At 47.2% G+C, this 11,235-nt stretch overlaps 1 protein-coding gene across 1 annotated transcript in view; it reads right to left on the bottom strand.

Annotated features, from left to right (window-relative positions):
* TSPAN6 (tetraspanin 6) overlaps positions 1-6,234 on the bottom strand; it is a 13,514-nt gene extending 7,280 nt beyond the window's left edge. Inside the window, exons 1-5 of the mRNA XM_027838399.1 lie at positions 6,109-6,234; positions 5,153-5,341; positions 4,707-4,781; positions 1,858-1,956; positions 161-301 (exon numbers count right to left, since the gene is read on the bottom strand). Coding sequence (XP_027694200.1) covers positions 161-301; positions 1,858-1,956; positions 4,707-4,781; positions 5,153-5,341; positions 6,109-6,195 — 591 coding nt within the window. The 5' untranslated portion in view covers positions 6,196-6,234. The remainder of the gene's footprint in view (positions 1-160; positions 302-1,857; positions 1,957-4,706; positions 4,782-5,152; positions 5,342-6,108) is intronic.
* Positions 6,235-11,235: the final 5,001 nt, after the last annotated feature.

The raw sequence follows: 11,235 nt of genomic DNA, 5'->3' as shown, positions 1-11,235 counted from the left end.
CTTCCCCGATGAGGGCCTCGACTTTCCGGGAAATCTCTCAAGGAAAAACCCCATTGCCCACTGGGAGCATAGTTGCCATTCCCCAGAAGTAGAATATGACATGTGACAACCACCCCCCAGACTTCTTTCCCCATCCTCAACTTCCTAGAGGGCCACCCACCTCCTGAATCTGCTTCTTCAGATCCTTCCTATCAGCCCAGGAACAGCTGTGAAACCTGCAGCAGCTCCGGGGAAAGCCTTTCTCCGCATAGTAGGCAGTGGTTTCCCAGTCTACAGCACTTTGGACACCACAGCAGTGTAACTGGAAAAGTCAATCAAGGGGGTTAGGGTTAACCCTGTATGCATTTCAGGGAATGTCCCATAATGCCTAGCATGAAAATGGACAATAATAGTTGGCAAATGGGACCGAGAGACGCATGGGGCTGAAATACAACAGGCTTCCAACACAGGCTCTAACTTATACTAGACCACACAATCAGTGATGCCTTCAAAGTGGCCCTACCCCTTCCAAAGTAACCTCAGGCCACAGCATGTTCTATGGCCGGTGAGCCTATGTGGGCAGCACCTAGGCCTCGATGTGAGGCAGGTACCCAGGTGAGCTTGGCCTCAACCCCCAAGGATGAAAGGAAAATAAGCTCTAAGGAAATGAAACCTCAGTTCTACAAAACAGCTCCCAACACTTCTGCTAACAGTGTTTCCACATTCTTTGTTCTATGAATGTTCTGTGGCTCTAAATGGCTTCGAGTGTAAATGCAGGAGTACTGAACAGGAGAGTGGGCTAGATGGCCTCTGGGGAGCTGCACAATTCTTCTGACGATGCCCAAGCCCAAGCTTCTCCCTGAAAACAACTCATCTTTTTAACACCAATATCTGCCTGGTGATATCGTGTGGCTGTGAGTCACAGGATCCGAATCTCTGAAGAATGAAAATAAGGATGATTCAGAGGGCAATGGAAAAATGCATGGTGGGCTGCAGAAGGCTGTGATACATCCCAAACAAGGAATTATAAAAGAGAAGTGGAGTCTAGAATAATCTCTAAAGAAATATATGAGTAAAAAAGATGTACCAGTGCAAAAAAAAAAAAAACTGGCAAAAGCCCTGCCAGAGAGCCCCTGGGTTCCACCAGTATCCTGGCAACACTGAGGAAAGGGAGGAAGGCAGGAAGGTGAGGCCCACATGCCTGACTCATGGCTGTATGGAGAAATCTGTATCACTGGGGGGGTGCCCCCATCAAGGAGCCCACCAATTCCCTCAAGCATCTGAGGAAGAGTGGGTACTTGAGCAAGGCTGGTTGAAGAAGAAAAGATAGGCGTGCTGCTGGGAGGGTGTGCGTGCATGGGGGAGGAGACTGCTAAGACAATTCTGGGCACAGGGTTTCAAACCCCCTTGACTTAACTGGACAGCTTCTTGAGGGTTTTTACAAACTTTGCCCAGCAGTTCTTGCCCTCTCCCCTCCCCCCAAGATAGCGCCTTATTGTTATTTGTCCCCCGTTCTCGAAGAGGACCAATGACATCAGCAGGGCAATGTCTTGGTTGCGCCTCATTACCAGCTGCCTATTTGACAGTGGTAGTCTCAGCACTCTGACTGCCTTGGCTAGAGAAATGGCAGCCCACTTCAACTCTTCCACTCCTCAGCCCCCCAAAGCCTTAACCCACCCCTTAGTGGCAACCACCCACTCAGAAAACAACCCCCTCACACCAGAGGCCCGATTACAAAGAAGCCTGTTTGGCTTACGCTCCTAGCCTATGGTGTGCTCCGAGAACAGGACCTTCTTCCCAGTCACCATACCATGAAGGTCCTCTCAGGGCAGAGAGGAAGAACACATTTAAGACAAAGCACCAACCGTAAACACTTACAGTTTTCTGGATGGTATCCACTGCCTCACTTCTTTGAATGGCTGTATCATTGTACTGCTTCAAGGAAGCCTCATAATTCATCTCGAAGCTGTTCCTAATCTACAGGAAGGGAAAAGGAAAGCCAGTGAACAAAACCTCAGAGAAACTGTTTTCATTGGAAGGCTTCCGTTTTCAACTGAGAGAGGAAGTGTACACCTGGACACAACCAATAGTTCACCCAGCTCAGTATTCTGTCTTTGACAGGGGCACCAAGAGGTGGCTTGTCAGACAGGAAGAGTCACCTTCCTCAGATGAACTTCCAAAGTTTAGGGATGCACCCCAACTTTCCCTAACCTGCCCTTAATATTGTTTGTGATACCAAAGAGAAGGTAATACCCCATTAAAATAAACCTTAGACCATGGATTGAGTCATATTATAGATCAAAACACGTGTCTGCCCTGTGAATGAGCTAAAGAGAGCTTGTTTCTGATAGCAATGTGGAAAGCCTATGAATGGACTAAATCCAAGAAATATTTTTTGAGAGAATCCTGTTTCAATGCTCCAGGCATGAACATTCCAACCAGGTTCTACTGTGTAAGAAAAGAACATGAGATTATAGATTGAGAGCTGGCAGAGAACCCAGAATTTATACCTAATAATCATAGGACCATAAAGTTAGAACTGGAAGGGAGGCCAGAGGTCATCTGGCTCACAGGATCATAGTCTTAACTCATCTCCTTAGTGGCAGACTACAAGCTAACCACCCACTCAGAAAATAAACCTCAAACCTTGGGCCAGATAACAATGGAGAGAGGTCCAGTTCCTTTTCTGTCCCATGGGGTGTGCTAGCTCCCCCTTTGACCCTCTGCTACGAGAAGAAATCAGGGACTTTCTGTCCCAAACACCACATCAAGAAGGCCCTCTCAGGGCAGAAAGGAAAAACCCTCCTTTCAGAGCCTTTCTATTCCTTGAGCATTAGGGCCAGAGGTTGGGAGCTAGAAAGGAGCTCTGAGATTATCTGGCTCATAGGAACTGATTTGGAGCTGCAATGGAATCTTGTGGGCATCTTCCCATCAGGTTATCCTGTTAGTAGATCACCAATGTACTTCCAAAAAAACCCTTTTATCATGTGACATTAGCTCCCAGACCTGATGGATAGAAACTAACATCATGCTTGAATCACCCAACCCACAGGTACCTACCGAACACCTAGCATGAGCTCATCAGGGAGCTGGGAGCCAAAGCATACAAAAATATCTAAGTAGAAACATGCCCTCTAGAAGCCTCCAATCCAGGCAGAAGAGGTGAAAAAGAGCACTGACTCTGGAGTCCAAGGCTGTCCCTCCCAATCTCACCTCCAAGGCTCACCACCTGTGTTACTTCCCTTTCCTGGGCCTTACCTTCCTCCTCTGTAAAATCAGGTTCCTTCCAGCTCAAGATCTCAGATCTTATGCCCCTAGACAATTCCACGCCTAGGCAACTCTTTCAAATTAAAAGCTCCCTTTTGGGACCCACGTCCTAACATTTCATGAGGAGAGTCATGACAACGAGGCCTATCCAGAAACTGAACGTGTTTATGGCTGGCCCTCATCTGAGTAGTACAGGGAAGGGAAGGGAATAAAGCATTTATATCGTACCTACTATGTCCAATGCACTGTGCCAAGCACTTTTTACAAATATTAACTCATTATCATCCCCATTTTAAAGTGGAGGAAACTGAGGCAGTTAAAAGTGAAGTCCCCTAGCTAGTAAGTGTCTTGGGCCCCATTTGAACTCAGGTCTTCTTGACTTCAAGCCCCAACCTCTGTGTGCTGTGGCAGCACTTAGTTGCTCCCTGGGGTGGGACTCACAAGGCAAACACATTTGATTCAAGTCCTCAAGCACTTATTAGGCACCTACTATGCTAGATGCTGGGGTTACAAAGACAAAAATGACAGTCCCTGCCCTCAGGAGCTTCCATTCTACTGGATAAAGTATCTAACACTAGAATGGATTCCCATTAAAAAGAAAAAAAAGTCAATCTAAAATCTAGCTACAGAAAAATCCAAAAAGTGTCACCCAGCAGAGAAGTGCCATACTTCATTTTTTAAACCTTCTTATATCAGTACACTTATAAACTGAGCTGTCCTCATTCAAAAATAAGGTCTATTAAACTCTCACTCAAATGACAAAAAGCCAAGATTATCAGCTGTTAAAATAAGTGGGAGCTCTTTTATAAAATAAGGGTCAGTTCAGCAGTATGGTACAGTGAAAAAAAGGAAAAAAAAAGCTGGATTCCAAGGCAGAGGACCTAGGTTCAAATCAGGGCTGTGCTGAGTGCTATATCACTGTGAAGGGCAGTTAGGGGGCACCATAGTAAAAAGAGAGCAAGGCCTAGAGTCAGGAAGACCTGATTCAAATCTGGCCTCATATACTTACTAGATGTATGACCCTGGGCAAGTCACTTAACCCTGTTTGCTCAGTTTCTTCATCTATAAAATGAGCTGGAGAAGGATATGGCAAACGATTTGAGTATCTTTGCCCACAAAAATCCCAAATGGGGTCATAAAGAGTGGGTCATGGCTGAAAAAGCGACGGAACAACATATCACTTGGAGACCCTGAGCAAGTCTACTTCTCTGGGGCTCAATTTCCTCTTCTGTAAGGTGAGAGAGTTGGACCAGAGGATCTTTAAAGTTATCCCTTCTGATTCTTGGTTTATGATTCTAGGATCCCTTAGCTACTTAAACTCTTAAGTTAAGACACAGTGACAGGGCCGATCATATGCTTAGCCATTCTACCAACTGGGGTCTGACCCTCAATGTTGCCATTTCAAAGTCATCCTTCTCAAGGACAAACTAGTTCATCCCAGGCCCTGGAGTCAGCCTTACCTCATGCCTAAAAACAAATCCTACAATAGCAGCCACCAACTCCACGAAGAAAATAAGGGTCAGGAACATGGCATACTGGAGAAAGGAAAAACCAAAAAGTCAAGTCAATACAAACTGGGAACATCTTGGAGTCAACAGCCTGTCAAGGAAACAAAGCTACATCAATCCATTTTCATCTTTGACAAACAAGGACGCAGGGGAAGGCAACAGGGAACACTGTGTGCATCTTGGAAGGTGAACTGGCTTCAGCTCATGAATTTGGAAGTTTGGCACACTGATAGACGTAAGGAACAGAAACTCATACTTGAATAGGAGATTGGAAAAGTTGTGACAAGATGAGAGGAAACTATCCTCCCCCGCCCTCCAATACAGGAAAAGGGAAAATGGTGGCTCAGTCCTCTAGCCAGGAAGAATAAATCCCCTTGACTACAAAAACAAGTACTCACCAGTTTCAGCATCCATGCTGAAGCCCGGCTGGTAGCAAAACAGCCGAAGGTGCCCAAGAGGATAATGATGGTTCCAGGACCAATAAGCACAAAAGGGACATTGGTGGCCTTCTCATTTAACAGTGAGAAATACACCTCCAGGCTTACCTTGCCCCATATGCCAACTGTAAGGAGGATCACACCTGTGAACTGATGAGAAATCAGAAAATTGAGAAACAGTTACCACGGGGCTCTCCTAAAATTCATTTCTCCCAAAGGTAGAGAAAAAACCGGGGCTCTGATGTGCCCCAGGCTAAGGAGGCAGCCAGGCTGGGACAGCAACAGGCTGAGCTGTTCCTCATTAGGCTAGGGAAGACAAGCAGTGCTCGACGGGTGGTGGTGCAGAGAAGGTATCTTCCTTGCCCCCCCCCCCCTTCCCCCAAAAGAAGCTTCCAACCTAGCAGCTGCAAGGAAGGCCCGACGTCTCTACACCGGCTTACCCTGGCTGGCCAGGCGGGCCCAGGTAGGCAGGGCACGCACGGCCCAGGAAACACCTGGGCAAGAAGGCACCTCATCAGACCCTCCATCCTCAGGTGTTCCAGAAACCAGAGCCCGGATGATATGGCCGGCTCCCCCTCCCCCAACAGATCCTCCCTCTGGGCAAGGGGGCCCTTCGTGCTCCGGCCCCCCGAAGGAGTTCAAGGCCTCGGGAGGCAGGTAGAGACGGCGGGGAGGGAGGGAGAGGCCTGTAGGGGTAAGGGGGGGGCGTAGTGCCCTCCTTGCCCCCCCCAATGACTGACTTACCTGCGGGAGCCGCTCCCTGCTTAGGAAGCACAGAAGAAAGAAAAGGAGAGATTACCTGGGCCAGCCAGGCAGCCCCCCCCCCCCCCCCCCTCCCCCTGGGGGGGGGGGGGGCGCCGCCCCCGGGAAGCCCGCCCCCCCCCCCCCCCCCCCGACGGGCCCTCTCCCCCCCTCACCCAAAAGATGAAGGTGTAGGTGAGCAACACGCTCTTCAGGCATGAGATGACCGGTTTGGTCTGCAGCCTCCTGGACGGGGACGCCATGGCCCGAGGGATTGTCGCCGCCGCCGCCGCCGCCGCCGCTGCTGCCGCCCCGGCTCCGACCCCGGCTCCGGCTCCGGCTCCGGCTCCGGCTCCGGCCGGCCCCCGGACTCTCCGGAAGGGAGCCAGGAAATGACAGGCGAGGACCCGCTGCAAGCAGCTCGGGCCAGCCCAGCCAAGCCGGAAAGTCCCGCCCAGCCTATGGACGCCCTCTACCGGTCACCGCGGAAATCATAGGCCCCGCCCTCTGACGCGCGGCCCCGCCCTCCGAGGCCCCGCCCCTCGTTCAGCGCCATCCAGGAGAGGCGAAAGGGACCTGGCAACAGAGGCAGGGTTCTGGGGACTGAACCTGGGCTTTCATTGGTGGAGGGAACTCCCAAGGCCAGTATACGCAGGGTGTCCCAAAAGTTTTGGTGCAGTTTTAAACTAGGAAAAAAAAAACTGTCACGTTATTGATTGGAAATCTACTCAGAGTCAATACTGAGATCGTCTAGCCCATCTTTTACTAGGATATTGGTGCTGATTTTATTCTAACTCAGTATGAAAAGGGTTTTTTTTTTTTATCCAAACCTCAATTATTTAGTTTTGGTCAATAAGAATTAGTCTTTCACCTGCTTCTTTCAAACGGTTTGGATACACCAGAACACCTTCCCCCCCCCCCCCGTTTCCTATCCACCGGGGCCCCTCATCATTCTCTTTCCAAGCCACAACTTTTTTCACTAACATTACTACTTTCGAAATATTTCGGGGCAGCTAGGTTGTCACAGTGGATAGAGCTCTGGCCTTGAAGTCAGGAGGACCTGAGTTCAAATTTGACCTCAGACACTTGATACTTACTAGCTGTGTGACCCTGGGCAAGTCACCTATCCCTAATTGCCTCACCAAACATATATATATATATATATATATATCAACAAGATAATGTGGTTATTTACCAAGTATTCCCATAACCCCCTGACAAACCTCTTGTACCCCTGGGAGATATCAGGATAATTCACACCCCAAGTTGGGGACCCCTAGCCTAGTCTAATGGAAATAGCTCAGAGTTGCCACTGGACATCCCAGATTCCTTGTGACTCAAATGTCAGCGCTACATCTGACCTTAGAGATCACCCAGTCCAATCTACTTGACAAATAAGAAAGCCAAGGTCCAAAGACACAAAGGGATAGCTTAGGGTCACATAGCTAGTGAGCAACAAAGCTGGACTTCACACTCAGACCCTGTACCTCCAAATCCAGTCCCTTGCTACTTATTCTATCCCTTACAGCTTTGGTGTAAGCATTTCATATAACATCTCATTTGAGACTCATACGAAAGACTACAAGTATCTTGTACAAGTCACTGTTTTACAGGTGAGGAAATTGAGGCTCAGAAATGTCGCATTCCCCTTATAGAATGTAAACTTTATTTTGTATTCCTTTTATATCTAACAGTAAGTGGCACAGCTAGGCATTTAACAAATGCTTGTTGATTGATTAATTAATTAATTGTTCTCTTTGTCACTGATTTACTCTGGGATGTTTAGTGAATTCCCTGGAGCCTGGCTTCTCTCTGAGCAAACTGAGGGTAGCAAAGTCTTCCAACCTCCACTTGCACTAGCAGGTGGGGTGCCCAGATGACAGTTAGAATTTCTCCCCTCAGGCTTCTAAGAGTAGCTCTGAGAGGTTTGGCCTTGTCTTTCTAAGCCCTGACTAGTGTGTTTCTCCCTATGATTATTGATTGATGTCGATGAGCCAGCCAGACTTAATTAGCTTTTGGAAAAGAGTATTTGCTATAGTAGAAAAGCTGGTACAAGACATTTTCCCAAAAAGTCTGTGACATACTCTCCTACAAAGAAGTACAAAGTCCAAGGGAAAGTGGGCTTGAGCTTAGAGCACGTGTGGCGGAGGGCTTAACTCCCAGATCCTGGAAGTCCTTTCGTTGGGGACCCCAAGATGTTTCCGTTAGGTATCATGGAACCTTTCTGCTGTACTCCTTGTAGTGCCTTAAATCTCCCTTTCCTTATCAGTTCTAGTCTGTTTTGGGCTCCCAATGCAGACAATGATGCTAGCGGCTAGGATGCCAATGGGAAGTCTCAAATCCTCCAAGCCCTTTGAAACTCACAAAGTCCTCTTCCACACAAGAGAGGCACTGGAGTGCAGTGGAGGAGGGGAGAAGACCAAGACTCAGGCCCAGGATGATCCCCCTCCCCCAAACCCAAGCAATTCCTTCTCAGGGGCTTAACTAAAAGGCTTCTACTCAAATCTCCTGGGTTCCCAACTGGTCTGTTATTTTATACAAAACCCACAGGGCATGACCAGCCTCTTCAGTCCATCAGAACACACTTCCTCAATGGCCGCATTTCACCTCATCTAATGGCTTTCAAAAACTTCTCAATTGATCAAGGACTTTTCATACTTAGTCTAAAGCCCATGATTGATTTATTGATTACGATTCACAACTAGTTCATACCACTAATTGATTATTTTTCATCTGACAAAGGTATGAGGGCCAGTATTTTGTCACTTACTTTAAGTGGAGTGGGGTAATTGTTTGATTGACTAAATCAACCCCCATCTTTACATGAAGATAATGACCCATAGGATTACTGTGAAGATGCAGGTTCATATGGGGTCTTCGGCTGCTATATAAAAGGTTCCTAAATGGCTTTGGTACAACCTGAGAAAATCATTTGGTGAAGAACAAGATCCCTTTCCAAGGGAAAGGGACCTTTTGAAGGCCTGGTTTAATTTCAGAATTTTCCCTCACCCCTACCCCCACCCATAGTCAATCTGACCTTGGCCCTTGCTTTTAAGTAACAGACTTAAGAGGAGAAGAGGGTTGAGATGCCAGGAAAAGGGGGCATGGAGCTTCTCTCATGCTTAGCTTGGAAAGCCTTTCCCTCAAATACGGAAAGTTAGGCTGAAGTGAGTTTGAGGGAAATGTCTCTGATCACATATGACCCTGGCTGCCCCTTCTTTCACTGGGGAGCCCTTAGTAGCTGTTGAAATAGTTGCAAGTTGGACTTAGAAGATAAGATTTTCTATTATTACAAAAACAGAGTGGCATAGTAGATACAGCATTGTTAAAAGAGCTGGGTTCAAATTCTGTGGTTGTTGTTCAGTCATTCCAGTCGTGTCTGACTCTTTGTAACCCCAGTTGGGGTTTTCTTGGCAGAGATACTGGAATGGTTTGCCATTTCCTTCTCTAGCTCATTTTACAGATGAGAAACTGAGGCAAATAGGGTTAATTGACTTGCCTGGGGTCACACAGCTAGGAAGTGTCTGAGGTCAGATATGAAGAGGAGTCTTCCTGACTCCAGGCCCAGTGCTCTATCCAGTGCACCCCCTAGCTATTTCTGACATTTACCAGCCATGGGTCCATGAGTCTCTGACTCTCAGTTTCCTCATCTATAAAATAGAGATAATAATACCTCTAGGACCTATCTCATAAAAGGATTATGAGGCTCAAATGCTACAGTGTCTGAAAGGCTCTTTGCAAACTCCAGGTTTACCAGCTGCCCATTTGAGCGCTCCTGGATCTCCTTTTCAGAATGGGCACCTATCTCCCACATCCTAGGCTACCTTCTTGCCTTTCTCTGTAACTTTTCCTCGCTGGTCTCCTCCACCCATGCAAGTTCAGTGACTCCCAAATCAGTATCTCAGCTGCCAATGTCTCTGCCAGATTCTAGTTCAGCTTCTCTGACTGCCCGATGAACAGACATCTCCTCCTGGATGGTCCATTTGCATGTGAGACTCAGTGGGCACAGTGGAAAGAGCACTAGAGTAGGAATTGGAGGATCCAAATTCAAATCCTGCTTACTACTCCCACTTACTACTTAGGAGACCACTTGGGCAAGTCACTTAGCCCTCCTTGGTCTGTCTCCACAACGGTGAAATGAAAGTCGGCCCAGATGAGCTCTGAGGTCCCTTCCAGCTCTAAATCTATGACTCTTGGTCCAGAATAGAACCTGTCTTCTGTCATCCCTGCCAACCCCTCACCTCCTCCATGTTTCCCTGGTTCTGTCGAGGTACCAACCATCCTGCAGGTCACCTAGGTCGGTTGGCTCTGAGTCACTTTTGATTTCTTCCTCTTCCCCACCTCCCCTATCAGTCGCCAACTCCTATCCACAAGATCTCTGAAATCCAACCCCTTCTCTCCGCTCACATAACCACCATTATAGTTCCAACCCTCAGTCTCTGTTCCCTGGATTATTACATCTGTCTCCTAATAGGTGCTTAATAAAGGTTTGTTGAATTAATATGAAAGAATGCCATTTCTTTGTGTTGTTCTTACGTCATCATGCATTTGTGACTTGCTTCCTCAACTAAAACTACTGAAATGTAAACTCTTTGATGGCCAAGACCTGCCCTCAAGGAGTTTTCATTCTAGTGGAGTCAGAGAGAATCTCACTCCTGGATGGGCCTACAACCCAGGGTGGTCCCATAAAAATATTCACTAATACTGCTACTTTTTTTTTTAATTTTTAGGCAATTGGGGTTAAGTGACTTGCCCAGAGTCACACAGATAGTAAGTGTCAAGTGTTTGGTCTGAGACCAGATTTGAACTCAGGTCCTCCCGACCCCAAGGTCGGTGCTCTATCCACTGCGACACCTAGCTGCCCCATACTGCTACTTTTGACAATACTCTTTGTGGCAGCAAAACCAAAAAACAAAACAGGAGCCCACTGATTAGGGAAATGACTAAATGGACTGTGGCCTATGGATGTAGTTGAATATTAGTGCATTGTTAGTGACAATGAATATGAAAAATTCAGGGAAACCCAGGAAGATTTATATGAACTGACACAGAGTGAAGCAAGCAGAACATGAGGACAACATACACAATAGCAACAATAACGTAAAGGAAAAGAATCCTAAAAACCACTGGAACTCAAATCATCAATACAAGGACCAAATTTGACTCTAGAAGACTGATGATGAAACACATTTCACTACTCTGGCAGAGAGGTGGTAGGATACAGGGGCAGAATGAGGCATACGCTGTCAGACATGGTCAATGGTTCAGTTTATTTTGTTTAACTATAATAGTAATAATAATAA

Source organism: Vombatus ursinus, unplaced genomic scaffold (genome assembly GCF_900497805.2).
Source record: "Vombatus ursinus unplaced genomic scaffold, bare-nosed wombat genome assembly UNPS02004577.1, whole genome shotgun sequence".
In the NCBI taxonomy this organism is placed as follows: domain Eukaryota; kingdom Metazoa; phylum Chordata; class Mammalia; order Diprotodontia; family Vombatidae; genus Vombatus; species Vombatus ursinus.
This window is presented reverse-complemented; position numbering and strand designations above follow the sequence as displayed.